This window comes from Oryzias latipes, chromosome 2 (genome assembly GCF_053564925.1).
Source record: "Oryzias latipes strain Hd-rR chromosome 2, Olatipes_Hd-rR_3.1".
Lineage (NCBI taxonomy): Eukaryota > Metazoa > Chordata > Actinopteri > Beloniformes > Adrianichthyidae > Oryzias > Oryzias latipes.
In genome coordinates, this window is record NC_136238.1 from 36,394,976 (window position 1) to 36,411,278 (window position 16,303).

General features: G+C 42.0%; 3 protein-coding genes across 13 annotated transcripts in view; 1 reads left to right on the forward strand and 2 right to left on the reverse strand.

The window, feature by feature from the left end:
• Positions 1–16,303, reverse strand: part of LOC144986863 (uncharacterized) — a 307,472-nt gene that overhangs the window by 170,039 nt on the left and 121,130 nt on the right. The window lies entirely within an intron of this gene.
• The window catches only part of LOC144981344 (uncharacterized), a 259,542-nt gene that overhangs the window by 28,784 nt on the left and 214,455 nt on the right, over positions 1–16,303 (forward strand). The gene's annotated exons all lie outside the window — the stretch shown is intronic.
• Positions 4,291–16,303, reverse strand: part of LOC144986364 (NACHT, LRR and PYD domains-containing protein 12-like) — an 87,113-nt gene continuing 75,100 nt past the window's right edge. For all 11 annotated transcript variants that reach the window (XM_078933952.1, XM_078933947.1, XM_078933951.1 and 8 more), the window contains 2 exons: positions 11,655–11,828; positions 4,291–11,518 (listed from right to left, as the gene is read on the reverse strand). In XM_078933952.1, the coding sequence (XP_078790078.1) occupies positions 11,467–11,518; positions 11,655–11,828 (226 nt within the window). In that variant the 3' untranslated portion in view covers positions 4,291–11,466. The remainder of the gene's footprint in view (positions 11,519–11,654; positions 11,829–16,303) is intronic.

A 16,303-nucleotide genomic window follows, 5' to 3' on the forward strand; every position in this document is an offset into this window, starting at 1 on the left:
TTATTGAATTTTGTATTTACATATTTTATTTGAATGAGTTTTATAAGTACATTTTGTACAGAAAACGTTACTGATAGAGTATAGTAGTAGTGTAGTACATGTTCCATACAAATTTATTGGCTCTCAGACACTCACAAGTTGCGTGTGTGTGTGCGTTGAAGTTGCGGCCCTCCCTCAGCTAGACCCTGCCTTCAGTGGCCCCCAGGTAAATTGACTTTGAGACCCCTGCTGTAGGGGATTCAGGGATTGTGGAGCGGTTGTTGTTTCCTTCTGGGTTAAAGTGCAGTTTTGTGTAACCTCCCAAAGAGGAGAAACCCAAAAAAGAAAGGAAAAGCAAAGAGACAGGTGGAAGCCATCATGAGATTCCTTTCAAACAGGAAGTTCTTTGTCATTTCATGCACTAGTTTCATTTAGCTCTAGTTGTTGAACATTCTAGAAACTCCCAAAAACATTTTCTGTCACTTTGAAACCATATGGGGCTGCATGTTTCCAGGACGCTGACTTACCAATAGAACTTGGGATTTCCTTTGCAGAATCCTTCTCTGTGTGTTTTCCTTTGTTTTTCTCCCCAAAACCTAAAGCAGAGATTTTTGCTGAGCTGCAGAACAAACGTCTGACTGCTTTAACCGCCGTTGATGGTTTGTTGTGTTTCCCTCTATAGCTGCTATGGTCTTGGTATGGTTGCTAGGTAACGCTGTCTTTGATGATGATGACGTCAGAGTGGCCTCTAGAATGGACTTTTTTCTTGTGGAACCAGGAGCTGTAACCTTTAGGGCACTAGGACCCAGAAAGAGGTCCAGGCAGTGACGGTGTTCAGTGACGTCACTCCTCAGTGACGGACATGCTGTACACAGCAGACTGCAGACCAGCCCACACCAGCAACACCATAGTGAAGTTTGCAGACGACACTACTGTGGTGGGGCTGATCTCTGGGGACGACTAGACGGCCCACAGAGACAAAGTCCTGAAACTGTCCAGGTGGTGTCAGGCTAACAACCTCATCCTGAACACCACCAAGACCAAGGAGATCATCCTGGACTTCAGGAAGAACAGAGCAGATCCACCCCCACTCTACATCGATGGAAACTGTGTGGAGAGGGTCCACAGCTTCACCCTCCTGGGCGCCACCATCTCTGCTGACCTCACAGGGTCTAACAACACCATCAGTAAGGCTCAGCAGCTCCTGCACTTCCTGAGAAGACTCAGGAAGAACAATGTGAACCAGGAGCTGCTGGTAACCTTCTACCGCTCAACCATTGAGAGCATCCTGTCCTCCTGCATCACAGTGTGGTTCTCCCACTGCACTGAAGCAGAACGGCAGAGCCTCCAGAGAGTGGTAAAGACAGAAGAGGATCATCGGCTGCCCCCTCCCCTCACTGAAGGACATCTACCAGTCATGCTGCCTCAGCAGAGTGACTGACATCATCACTGACTCCACCCATCCTGCTTTCTCTCTGTTTGAACTGCTGCCCTCTGGAAGGAGGTACAGGTCCATCAGAACCAGGACAAACAGACTAAGGAACAGCTTTTTTCCACAGGAAATCACCATACGGAATACACACACTTCCACCAACCACACCCACTCTGACTTTTTACAAATGCTAAATCTCTGACTACACATGTGTGCAATATCTTGACTTCTGTGCAATAACACAATATCTACTATGCTGCGCTCACAGCAACTCGACTCATTCCATTCTATTTTGTCCATACATATTTAATATTTAACAGTTTCTGTACATATTGTTCATTTTTTGTTAGAGATGTAAATACAGTTTATTCTATTTTATTTTATTTAACTTCATCACTTCAAGGCTGCTGAAATTTCATTGTATCCCCATCTACAATGACAATAAAGACTCCAGCACTGACAGACAGACAGACAGACAGACAGGAAGTCTCCTGGTTTTTCTGCTTCAGAAGGTTTTTGGGAAACTGCAGAGTTTTCTTTGTGGAGCTAAAGAGCTGCTGTCAGTCTGCTTTGGTCCATCAGGAATGAAGGTCAGGACTGAGAGGAACCTGAAGAAAGTGACTCTTCATCATCTGCTGCTGAAGAAGACAGAGGAAGATCCACTGTGAGAGCAGCTGCAGAAAGCTTTCTGCTGTTTTTCTCCTCTGAGAGAGTTTGGAGTTCCCAGCAGTTTGAGTGGAGCTGAAGCAGCAGAGCTGAAACAGACGTTCTTCTGCTCCCATTCAGCATGAACGGACAGATCCACTGAAGGCCGGCCTGAAGCTCTGGCTTCCAACACGTCTGCATGGATCCAAGCGTGTGCAGTGTGTGCTGACATGCTGTTCTCTGAGGAACATGTTGGTGTCTGACTGGATCTGAGGACACAAACAGCTGCTGACATCTGAGAGGGTCAAGCTGCAGAGTGGCTCCTCAAAGCTCACGTCTCTGTGACAAACATGATGCTGCTTCTGTCTGTGCTCCACCACTAAAAGGACTGTCCAGAGTTGGTCCTGATCCGGTTCTAGTCTTTCTGGCTCCAACTTCTCTTTCCTGTCAGGAACCCTTCATGTTCTCTGCCTTCCTCACATTTCTGTCTTCTCTCTGGGCTTGAAGCCCAAAAGGAGCTGAAAGCTGCTGACTTCAGTCTGATCCCATGTTCTGGATCATCCGTGTTCCTGAAACACGCTGCTGGACCCGTGATCAGAGGAACCCAGGAACCGGAGAACTTCCCAGAACATGCAGACACATGTGGAACTGTTCTGATCATCTGTGTGTGTTGACAGTGAAGGAGAGCTTTGTCCTTCAAGAACTTCATCTTTGAAAAAACTTTATTGACTCTGACAGAGTTTCAGTTTGAATCCATGTGGTTTTCATTCTTCCATTGAAGTTGTCTCCAGAAACTAAAGATCTGCTGAATCAATGCTCCTCTGAGAACTTTGGAGCTTTTCTCTGCATCTGTTCCACACTTGAATGTGCAGAAGATCAAAGCGCCGGACGCTCTGAGCTTCAGCGTTCCAGTCAGCAGCTGCTGAACCAAAGCCAGCAGCAGGTGAGGATCTGGGCCTCAAAGATGAATGGAAGAAGGGATGGAGTCCCAGTGTTGAAGACATCAGCTGGAGAAGCTCTGAGGCTCTTTCAGGTGGGCGTGGCAGCGCTGCTGCTTTCCAGCAAACCAAGCAAACTGCAGCATCTGTGATCTGAGAGGCTGTTGGTGAAGAAGAGCATCATCAGCATAGAACTGTGGGCCGTTTGGCTTCAGAAGAACAGCTTCATGATGTGGAAAGAATCTGTGTCCTTCAACAGGTCCAGAAGATCCCAAACATGGAAACTGGAAGCAGTTTGGATTCCGGTTTCTTCCTGAACTTTGAGGATCCAAATGCTGAAAATGGAAGCTGACAGAAAATGCAGCAGACTTTACCAATGTGCTCAGAACACTAGAACATCCACAGAAGAAGAAAACACTGTTCTAGTGGAACATCTACAACTTCTGTCCATGATTCAGAGGAACTGCAGAAAGATGACTCCTCCCCCTTTGGGATTAGTCAAATGTAGAAAAGTGATCAGCACAGCTCAGGGATCTGGAGCTGGTCTAGTTTCTCCAGGAATCATCAGTCTGAAAAAAGAAAATTATAGACTTTAGAATCCTTCATTCTAGGATTGAAAGTCCAGGAAGAATATTGTGGACCTGAAGATGCTTTGATCTAAATGCTTTAGACTCGAAAGAGGATTGTCCCATTTGACTGATGGTCGTCCACATAAAGCAGTTTTTAATCTCATTTCAGACTTACCTTAATTTTAGGTTACTTTCAAAACACTTTACTTCCTGGTTTCATTGACAGCAAATGTTCCTAAAGATCTGACCCCCTAAAAGCTCCAATAGCAGCTCAGCAGAAACTCTGATCTTTCTTCTCCTTGCAGCTCTTGATGTGGAGGGGCGGAGCCTGAAGAGGAAGCATCTTTTTGCAGGTGGTGCTGCAGCTTTGGGCATGTTTTCCAACTCTTTAGCTTCTGCCTTTCATGGAGTCGTGTCCCTCTGTTCTTGGAAAGGAGAAACGTGCAGAGAACTTTTCCCATTTCCACTCCCTCCTTTCAGCTGCTGCCCACTGTTCCCCTCTGAATCAGGAGGGAGGAGTTCTCATCTGTTCTGCCCACCCCCATCTAGAAAGACATCAGCACCACCTGAACATCCCAAAGCTCTTTTCCAACCCATTTCTACTGAGAAGGAACCAAACACATGAAGATTAGAACAGCTGGAACAGGATGAGGGGGAAGGCTAAAGATTCAAGTCTGTTTGTGAGTCAAAGATATAATGAAGACAGAAATCAATAGAAAACACAGAGTTGATTCAAAAGAGCATTTATTAGATCCAAACAGGCTGCAGGAATTTTACAGACAGCTTTCAGTTTGAAGCCTTTTGACACTAAGATGCAGTTCTGCAAACAGCCAGCAGGTGTCTCCCTTCTCCCTCCTGCTTCAATGCGGTTGGTGTTGTTGCAGCAGCTGCATCAAAGTGATTCTCTGCATCCAGAGGCTGTCATTCCTCACTAAGATCCACTCTGTTCATTCATGTCCTCTGGAGAAAACAGGCTTTATGCTCAGCAAGTTTCTACTAGTTTAGACATTCTAGAAAATGAGGAGATTCTACTGGATTCAGATGAAACTTCTTTAAAACTGCAGCTTAAAATGCTGTCAGCATGAAAAAGAACAGAGTTTTACCCACAAAACACCAAAGAAAAAGGAAGTTCAGGCAGAAAACTGTGGAAAACATCAATCAAAGCAAAACTCTGAGTCTTTTAAACTGCATGAGTCAATATTTGATCATCAACAGAACAGAGATGATAGAAAAATGATTCAACTGAGAGACTTTTGTTCACTAACTGAGATCAGACGGGATTTCTGCTCCAAAAACTGACTTCAAAGGACTTGAATCCAAACCAGTGAGTCATGTGACCACAGCGTTTGTCTGTGTCTCCACTATGAACATTCTGGTCACATGACCATGTTGGAGGTTTCTGAATGAAACTCTGTGTTTGTTTGTCAATGAGAGTTTCTGGAGAACAGAAATCAAGTGTGAAACATCTGGAACCAGAATCTAGTGATCCAGAGTTCTGGTTCTGTCCCTGTTCCAGAGACAGAACCAGGATCCAACGCCTGACTGTGTTTTCCCCTGACCCACACATAGATCTGTCATCCAGAAATGTTCTGTCTGATCAATGATTCCCTCAATTCTTGATTGGTCCATCCCAAACTCACATCTGTCCATCAAATGGAGATCAAAGAAGAAAGTGATGATCTAGAAAAGAATCTGTTTGTCTGCAAGTCTGTTTTTCTCCAGATCCTGGAGCTGCTGAACATCTGAATCCAACCCATGTTTCAGATCAACACTCCAAGTTAGAATGAGAAGAGGAAGTGCAGTTCTCCATCAGTCCACCAGGGGAGCTGCAGCACAATAACTGTCCCATTCAGATTTTACCTGCATCATGTGATTTTATGGTTGAACATTTTAACAACAAACTTCAGTCAGCCATTGGTGCTGTTGGTTCACTTAAACCAAAAACTGTGAAAATTTAAGTGACAGCACCCTGGAAAAAGAAGCAATTTGAGCAATGAAACGTGAATGCAGGACAGCGGAGAGGCGTGGAGAAAAAGGAAATTACTATACATCACAAAATTGTTTAAAAACAGCAAATGATTTACAGTCATGCAATAAAAAAGCTAGAACTCTCCACTTCTCAAACTTAATCATCCAAAACAAATATGACCCTAAAGTCCTCTTTAAAACCCAATACTAGTAGATCTAGTCTTTTAAATAAAAAAGGTGTTGATTTTAGTGAATCTACAATGTAATTATTAGAAGAAACACTGGGAGGTTTTGTCCTGGTTGATTGATCGAGTTTTCTCCCAGTTAAAGCCACCTATCTGCCTTTTAGACCTAATCGCTCCATCGCTGTTTTATGACTTCTTTGAGCTTTTGAATATAGTAAATGACTCTCTTCAGACAGGTGTTTTCCCTGCTGCCTTTAAAAAAGCAGTGGTGAGGCCTTTTCTAAAGAAGTGTAACTTGGATCCAAACAACTATAAAAATTCTCGGCCAGAATCCAACTTACCATTTTTAAGTAAAATGATTAAAAAATGACATTCTTGAATGATTTAATTCAGTTTGATCATTCATTCATTCCTTCATTTTCCACTTTTTATCCCTTTCAGGGTCATGGGGCTGCTGGAGCCTATCCCGGCCACTTGTGGGCGAAGGCAGGGGGTGCCCTGGACAGGTCACCAGTCTGTTGCAGGGTAGAATGTCCACAATCACACATCCATTCACTCTCACACTCACCACCTATGGGCAATTTAGAGTTACCAATAAACCTATGAAGCATGTTTTTGGACGGTGGGAGGAAGCTAGAGTTCCCAGAGAGAACCCATGCATTCACGGGGAGAACATGCAAGCTCCACACAGAAAGGTCCCCCATTGATGTTCTGGTTCAGTTCTCCCAGCTGGGACTTGAACCAGGGGCCTTCTTGCTGTGAGGCAAGAGCGCTAACCACTGCGCTATTGTGCAGCCTAATTCAGTTTGATGAGTTATTAAATAGAAATAACATCTTTGAGAAGTATTTGAGTATTTTAGTATTATTAATTATTATTATTAATTATGATAATAATTATAATTAATAATAATTATTATTATTAATTGTTGTTTGTTGAACTGGGAAGAGAAGGGATACTGTGTGTGTGTGTGTGCGTGGGGGGGGGTGTAAAAGGGTGATTCGAGAGGAGGGGGGGTAGAATCGTGAAGCAGCATGTTGCCTTACAAGTTGCTGGATGTTTACAATCATTACAGTCAGGTTTATACATAATATAAATCCAAAGGGGGCGGGACCTGTTCACACACACACCCAAATGCCACAAACATACCTGTTGGCTCCAAAAATGCCCTCATACAAAACCAGTCAACATGTACAACTGATGTTCGCACATGCATACTTATGCATTCGGACCGGCCCATGTGAAATTTTGAAATCATGTGAAATCTGTACAAAGGTGACATAGCACCTGTGCTCGAGTGGGACTTTATATTCTTTTAAAGTGAATGATGGAATGTAAAAAGAACGAGGGAGTGTCCAGCCATCCCCACACCAAGACCCCGCCGCGGCAGCAGCGGACCCCCCCCAACACCTGCACCACAGCAGATAGAGAACAACCACCCGCCGAACAATCATATCTGCCCCCTGCCCAGGGCCGGCATACCACCACGGGGGCCGCCAAAGCCAGAGAGCAGGGAGGACAGACAGTTCAAGCCCCGCCCAACCAGGAGAGAAGCCCCCACGCCGCGCCGGTAAGGCACAACGTGGCCTACTGTTTTTTGAATTACATATGCTGCCACTTCAGGACATCAGTAGGAAGAATTGCATTTGTTTTCATAGCTATGCTGATGACACTCCACTCTACTTTGCTTTGTCTCCTGATGACAAGGAATCGGTCAACATGCTTTTAAATTGCATTACAGACATTAAGTCATTGATGGCAGAGAACTTTCTACAGCTCAACCAGGACAAAACATAGGTTTTAGCAGTGGTTGGCCGTCAAGGCCTTCAAAACCTTCTCTGATGGCCTAAAACAATAGCTGTATAATGTGTTAATTATGTTTTGTCCATGGATACTCATAAATTTATTCCAAATGGTTTGTCCATTACATTTTATTGTGTTTATGATGGTAATACTGCTTCAATATTGAGTGATATTTCTCCCACCACGTTGCACACAAAACTTTCTAAGTTGCAAGTGAAAATATTAAATGTTTGCTTTTCAATCATTTTTTATGCTGCTTTGATATTTTTACCGTATTTTCCGGACTATAAGTCGCACCGGAGTATAAGTCGCACCAGCCCAAAAATGCATTATAAAGTAGAAAAAAACACAGATAAGTCGCACTGGACTATAAGTCGCATTTTAACTTTCACAACCTTATATGACACAATCATAGCAGACTGTTTATCTAATAATTTCACAGTAATTTTTTCTCAAACTTATTTATTTATTTATTCTTTTCATGAAGCATCATTGTCCAACTAATACTCTGTTTTCATCCTGTATTTGTAGAAACAGTTGTCATTTTCATTGCATTTCTGAATCTATGAAATCATTGGAAAATAGAATATTATGTTGTTAGCCTTCAAGATCTTACTGTAAAAAAAAGGTTTGCTGATTCTCTGAGTCACTTAACATCCTCTTAACACTTAACATACCTCAAACATCAAATTGACCCAGAAACATCATCTCTGTTCCTCACAAATGAACATAACAGGAGGGTCAACAATGTATTTATTTCAATTTATTTCTAATATAAGTCGCTGCGGAGTATAAGTCGCACCCCTTGCCAAACTATGAAAAAAAGTGCGACTTATAGTCCGGAAAATACGGTATTTTGCTTTCAATTTTTTTCTTGCTTTCATAAACATTTTTTTTGCTTTCGAAAATGTTTTTTGCCTTTGCAAAACATGTTTTTGCATGCGTTGTGTCAAATCTTGCTTTTGTCCTATCTTTGATTTTGCTAAATTAAGTTTAAATTTGACATGACCAAACTGCCATCAAACAGCTGCTGATTGGTCCAGATTCTAACCAATCAGGTGTCTCTGTCTCATATTGACGGTGCTTGGAGGCAGACATGGACTTTGGACTTTGTGTGGGTTCTGTTCTAACGGGTTTCTGCCGTTTTCAACCATTCTGGCCTTTTTCTCTCAGAGTAAAACCCAGAAGGAGCAGCAAAGCAGCTAAAATCAAACAAAGTTTAGTATTTATTTCTGTCAGTGTAGTGATGAACGTGTTTAAAATGTCTGCAGCAGAGAAGAAAATGTCCGAGCTCCAACTCTGTCCAGCCGGAAGAAGTTAAACTTTTTAAGATTTGTATCTGAACTATTGTTTTATTTTAATCAATAAATGTTGAAATATTAAGAGAAAATAGCATTTTTTATGACTAATACTTTTTAACTTTGGACAAATGTTCACGAGTTCTAAAACATGAGACACTGTGAAAATGATAATAAAAGTTAAAAATGCTTCTTCTGTTAAATATATTGAGTCTCCTTTGGTGAGCTATCATTCTTTTGCTTATTATTGCTGTTCATCTAGTCCCAAACACATGTGCAGCATTAAATAATATGTGGTGTAAATCTTTTATTGTTTTTGTTTTAACGAACAGATCTTAAAGAAAATCAAAATTTTTGTTCTGCAGGAATCACAGATCACAGACAGGCCTGTTGATTTAATGTCAGCAGATAAACTTTACAGTTTCAGGAGATCCTCAGCCATAAATTCACAAATCTGACTTAATAAAAATTAACCAAAGCTAAACAAAGAAATAAAGTATGAATTATTGTTAAATTTATTTTAAAAAATGAAAGCGACTTCATCCAAAAAGACAAAAATGAGGGTAAAAAGAGCTGGTTTGGTTTCTGAGTCTCAGTAGCAGACACTATGTTAGATTCATATGGCTATTTGATTGGTTATAATCTGGACCAATCAGCAGCTGTTTGATGGCAGTTTGGTCACGTCAAACCGAAACTTAACTCAGCAAAGATAGGAAAAAATTGAGACACACAATGCATGCGAAAACTTTTTGGGCGATAGCAGTGGCAGTCATATCACGCTAAGTCTCGCTCAAAGTAGTCAGCAAAATCAAAGATAGGACAAAAGCGAGATTTGACACAACGCACGCAAAAACGTGTTTTGCAAACGCAAACACATATTTGAAAGCAAAAAAAAGGTTTTGAATGCAAAAAAAAAAAAGAAATTGAAAGCAAAAAAAAAATGTCAAAGCAGAATAAGAAATTATTGACAAAATAAAAATTTATTGAAGAGCAAATATCAAATATTTTCACTTGCAACTTAGAAAGTTTTGTGTGCAACCTGGTGGCAGAAATATCACTCCATACTTCCAGAAAGACATATTTTTACATTGGAGCTTTTAACAAATCGCATTTCAGCTGTCCTTTGTTGCTAGGCAGTGTCAGAGCTAAACAGGCCTTCTCAACCTGTTCTGAAGGGCTCCCTAATGCAAAATCAATGACGGAAATTAATTTCCTTCAACCAATCAGATTTTGAGTTGTTGTTAGCAGGGCCTTCTAGCAGGCTTGGGCAACAACACAGTATTCAGACCTCCTGATTTGTTGTACTCTCTTAACTATTTGGGAAAGCACAATGAAGCAGCAAGTGCACAGGGAAATGGAGTTTCATAACGAAAAGGTGAAGAAAAACAGAGAAATCTTAACAAGACAGGTAGACTGTGTCATTTTTGGGGAAAGGACGAACTTTCATTTCGGAGACACGATGAAAGCGCTGGATCCAGCAACAGAGGAAACTACTTGGAGCGCCTTCCTCACATTGCTGAGAACAACACGGATTAGTATTGGAACTTATCCCGTCTACTAATAAGGTGTTTAGTGGGACTACAGGTAGAATACAAATCGAACTGATCAGTGCAATTGCTAAAGTGATAGAAGAAGAAATCAGAAATGATGTGAAAAGAGCACTGTTTTTCTCTGTGATCGTGGATGAGATGACAGACTCGAGTAACGCTGGACAGCTGCGAGGGTGAGTGAAATGATAAATATCATAAATAAATAATATTCCAAATATACGTGGTTATTTTCAATGTTTTTTGCTAGCTGTAAATGCTAAGGAGATTTGTTTACTGTTTTGTTTATTCAGTTTATTAAGAGGCATTTATTGCGGCTACAGGAATTTTCAATAAGCAAAGCTGGTTTCTGCATTGTATGATAATGAGGGGTTGAGTGATTCAGATGTAGCACTACTGAAGGCACAGGTGTGTAATGCACAGTCTGCCACTGGGTTTTAGTAATTGGTTCTGAAGACAAGAGAGAGTTATTTTATCTAAACTAAAAAATAACAAAACTTCTCAGTGTGTGGGGACACTTGGGCGTTATTCTTGAGTCTAAGATGAACTTCATTTCACAAATAAATAAAAATAACAAATACAGGATTTTATCATTTTAAAAATATTTTCCAGAGTCCGCCTATTTCTCTCTCTTGCCAGCACGGAAGTGCTACTGAAATATTTTATTTTCAGCAGATTAGATTTTTGTAATGCCCTCCTCTCTGGTCTTCCCAAAAAGAAGGATACCAAACCATTTGCTGAAGAATTCAGCCACACATGTAATGACAAGGACCAGGGGGTGGGAACACATTATACTGATTTTTAAAATCGCTGCATTGGGTCTCTATGTAATTCAGAATTTTTTGCGGGCATTGTATGGTTTTTAGACAAAACATTTGTTTAATGTCTTACCTTTTAATTTTAAAATTTGATTATGTTTTTATGCAAAGCACTTTGAGTAGCACGAGTTGGAAAAGGGCTATAGAAATCGAGTTTGATTTGATGCTGAGAGAGACAGTGGAGCTCTCAGAGCTGCAGAAGGAACTGCTGCAGCTCTGACACTCATCTCCACTTCTTCTGATTCCTCCATCACTCTGCTCTCCACCTCCCAGAAACACTGTCCAGTCACAACATCTCTGCAGACCATTGGGAGGAAAAGAGACTTAAGTCCGTACACCTGTAAAAATAATGATAAAATAAAAAGCTTCTTTAAGAAGCTGCAGCTTCACAGGAAACTCTGCATCTTTGCTATCAGACTAACTTCAGAACTAAACATCCGGAAGCAACTGGACTGACTCCAACCCTCTACTGACCTCAGAGTCTGCAGTTTGGAGTTTGGACTCTTCACCAGAGACTGGAGCTGCTGAACATCTGATGACTGAAGGTTGTTGTAATCCAGGTCCAGTTCTGTCAGGTGGGACGGGTTGGACTTTAGAGCTAAGACCAGAGCAGCACAGCTAGTCTTTGACAAACTGCAGCTCCACAACCTGAATCCAGAACAAAGAGTTGAGTTTAGAGACAAAGTTCATGTTTTTCCTCCTTCACTTCTTCTAAAGAGTTAAGAGCTGAAGAAGATCAGAAAGTTTAGAAAAAGTCCAAAGATGTGAAGCAACAGCAGCAGATCAGAAGAGTCCAGCAGAAGCAGAGAAGAACATTCAGGAACATTCAGGACAACATGCAGCTGCTTCAGGAAAGAAGTCCAGATGTGTGAAAGTCAAACATCAGCCTGTGGCTGCATCCAAACCAACTGATGTTTCTGCAGCAACAGCAGAAAAACTCCACTTCCTCTTTCTGCTCAGCTCTTCTCCAAACAGCACTGAATCATGGGAGAATTTCAGCAGCATGATGCTGGAAAGTCTTCATCCCAGTTGTCAGGAGATGAGCTTCCAGTCCTTCTCTGCTGCAGCCCTTCAAGCAGAGACTTTCAGCTCCAACAGATCAAAGCAGAAAGAAGAAGGAAGTGATTGGGAAGAGTCAGCAGCAAATGTTGGACATTGATCCCTGATCCATGACTTCAGCTCTGAATGAAGAGTCAGAAGCTGCTGGGAGCTTTGATGGATTATGTGATGATGTTTGTGGATGAAAAGGTGAGGATGTTTGTGGAGGATGTGTCTGTCAGAGCAGCATCCAGCTGCAGCATGACTCTGTCACTGTCTGCTCACAAACATCAGCCGCTGGACTCTCAGCTGCATCTGCTGAAACACAGCAGCAGGACTCAGAGTGCATGTGAGCGTTGAAGGAATTTATATTTTTTGGTAATTTCATTAGGGTTGTCAGTCTTAAATTTTTATTACAGTGAAGATAAGTAATTTGCTGAAGTGTGTGCTTTAACATCCTTTCAACTCTGAAGTTGCTTCCTATAGTTGCATATGTGAGAGGTGTCAGGAATGCAGCTATAATCTCAACCCCCCTTCAGGAGAAAACGGTCTTTGATCTTCTGAGGCCATTTGGTTGTTGGTCTGACTTGGATCATAAATCAATCATCTCAATCCCTGGGAACCGCCACAGGCATCTGCTCCCGTGTGAAGAACAAAGCTCTAGGATTGACTTCCTGCGGTGACAGTTCCTGCCACCCATGGGGATTCCGTACCGTGTCTATCTGTGAGGTTCCCCCCAGAGACCAGATGCTGTGATTCTAAGGATGGGCTGAAGGAAGTAGGCGGGCTCCTCTGTCAGCCAATCTCTAGCGACCAGAGGCGGAGATTCGGCGGCCATCTTGCTCCTGGGGGAGGATGTTCTGACCACACGTTTAAAAGTCTGAACTCAAGGAACTTTCCTGTGTCTCCAGACAAGCTGCATGTGAATTCGGAATGTAACCTCTTGCGTATTGCAGGCCTTGATTTTGGACACCCAGATCGATCTGTTTTTACTCTGTTTTTAGAAATATTGTTAGGGAATAAATTTGTTAAACTTAATCCGGCCGAATCCCGTGGTTTTCTCCTTCTCGACTTTATTGAACATGCAACAAGGAAAGTAATCTCCAAGCGACAGATTATATTTTCCAACATTTATGGTGACCCCGACGTGATAAAGTGGGGAAGAATCGCGGGATCGCAACGCGGGTAAGAGGACCGATAGTGGTTTATTATGAGATTTCTGAGACTTTCGGCGAAAAGTCGGTGACGCTTCCCCCCACGTGCTTGACTTCCCTCGAGGCCTCACAAACAAAAGGTAAAGCAGGAACCTGTTCGTAAATTCTGCATATCGTTTACGTTATTCTTTTAGTGAATAACTCAAATTGTGGGGAAGTGAAGTATGTGGACGGCATAGCGCACCTGTATAAGTTTTGTGGTTCACCCTCCTGAAACAGCAAATTGGACTGAGGAAATTTATGAAAATTAGAGCTGAGCAAATTGTGCAGGTTTTGTGTCTGTTTAGCCTGTCAAAATTGAATAAATAGTAAATTGGGAGCGTGTGATATTTGGATTACGTTAAAATTAACTAGGTTTGCGTCTGTTATTGAGCCTGTGAAGAAACCCGTTCACGAAAAACAGTGTTAATATAGGAACTAATTTTGCGCGTTTTAGGATTTTCGGAAAAACCAGGAAGGCGGCGAACCTTCACAAATTATTTTTAATGCGTAGAGAAACCACAGAGGGATTCACAGTAAAAATGAAAGGTGCACTAGACAGAAGAAATGAGGTAACCGGTGAATTTTCTTTTGACGACAGACTTGAGGACGCTGACGACTTGACTTGACAACAGCGGTGAAAATGGCTTGAATGAGGATGAATGGGATGAAATGTATGCGATTTTGGAAAGAATGGGATGAAAGAGTGTTTGAAATTTGTGCATTTTAACTGTATTTTCCACATTTCCCTGTGTATTGTCTGCTCTACGGACGCAGCCATCTTGTTCATCATGTTTACATCGAACGGACCAATGACGGGACGTTTTACTTGTTTTCGAATGTGTAGACGACTGTGATTGGTTTTGTCTGTACCACGTGGTAAGCGTGACGGAGTCCTAGCCAAAATGGCGTTGGCTGTGATTGGCTTTGTTAGTACCATGTGGTCGGCGAGACGCGTCCCTGACGACAAAATCTGGCGGAACGTGCTGGATTCTTTCACGATGAAAATTTGAAGAGTTTGGGAGGTAATTTGCGGTAAAATCATGGTGGGGATCGTTGTTATCGAGCGTGGTCATGACCTCGGTTGTAGGACGTCGTTTAAAAACAAGTTTCACTGGGTTTTCGGTTCGCCGAAAAAGTTTTTTTTTTGTAGCGCGGCGCCTCCGACGGGAGCCTCTGCCTCAACGGCGAGATGGCTGCATGCATGACTGCTGCAACCCGTCTCTGTTCGAACAAAAACAACTTTCTCTCTGTTCCCCAAAGCTTTTCAAAAAACATGGTAAGGTAGTATCGGTCTAATACATTTTGTGTAAAATAATTTTGCAATTATTTCGGTTTTCTTATTGTGAATACATGTCTCTAATTTGTTTGTATGTCCTAATAACCGCGATTAAGTTCAGCTTTGTTCGAAGAAGTATTATTGACATTTTTAATTTGTTTAATTTAGTTTTTCTGTTTGTTTTAATCTCGTGCACTGCTGTTTGAATGAGAAGCGAATGAGTGGCGGTTTTGTTTGTTTGAATCATAATCAATAGTATTTGAAAAGTGTTATCAGAAAATAACTGAGATGGGAAAATGGACAAAGCAGTGAAGTAAAGCTAGAAATGAAAGCCATTGTAAGTAAAATGGAGGGTCTGTGGACATGGACAGTGCAGGGTCTGGTAGAACAGGAGAAGAGGGAACATGAATGTTAAAACGCTAGTTATGAACGATTCATTTCAGTGAAATGGTTTATTTTTGTTTGTGTAAGGTACCTAATTTGTTGTGTTATGTCTTTTGCAAAAACGGTTAAAAGTTGTTGTCTTTGTATTGATTGTCTGTGTTTTAGAGTGTGAATAGTGTTTTTGGTTAAATAAGGAAAAGCTTAAATTGTGGGATTTTGTTGCTTTTAGTACTTCTCCAAATTTCTTTTTCTTGAACAGTAAGTCCTGGTACAGTAAGTAATGGTAAGTCAAAACAATTTGTCTTTGTTTCTTGATTAAGAGTGAATGATTAGCGGCTGGAATGCATGTAAGACAATATATTTTCCAAAGACTTTGCTCCATGTCCGTCATGTCGGACAAAGAAAATTTTAGGGATTTTTCCCTTTGCTGGTTTTCATTACTGATCAACTGACGGTGTTGGAGACGGTGAAGACTGAACATGACTAATACATTTCTAAATCTCTTTCCAAGCAGAAGAGCAGCCCCCCCTGACATCTCATAAAACTTTAGGCAGAAAACCCCCTTCTGCTTTGTGGGTGAGTGACAAAAGGCGCAGAAGTTTACCATCCTCCGCAGCTCTCTACCTTCACAGGAGGGAGCCGAGTCAGCAGTGACTGACCCCCAGAGCACATTTGAAGAAACAGGACAGGAGAGAGGGGGAGGTTGAGCAACTGAAGAAAAACAATTCTTTACCCTGCTGAAATGATTCACACAGGATAAAAGGTGTTTTAAAAAAGAAAAGGAAACTAACATGAATTTTGACTTTTGATGCCCTCAGAGACAGCAGTAATGACGTGTCATGCTCAGCCATTCGGAGGCCGAAACAGGAGGACGGGTGGAAAAATCCTGGGAGAAGCAGGCCACCCAGGGGACCCCAGCAGCAGTTGGAAATGGCATCTATGGCGCTCTGAACCCTGACAGCCCACAACGAGGTGCCCAACAGCAGAATGTACAGACCAAGAGGCAGAGGGTCTGGAGGAAAAATGAACAGTACCCATGACCACTCCAAGCCCTCCTCCACCGTGGCGAGGACCACAGGGCAAGTCGGACAACACCACTTGATGCAGGAGCCATTGTCTTTTTCAAGCTCAAAGGTAACCACTGATGAGTCTACTGGACACTCTACCTGCTCTGACAAATGAACAAATGACTCCTCAAAACCTGCAAAAGACCATCCGACTGACTTTTG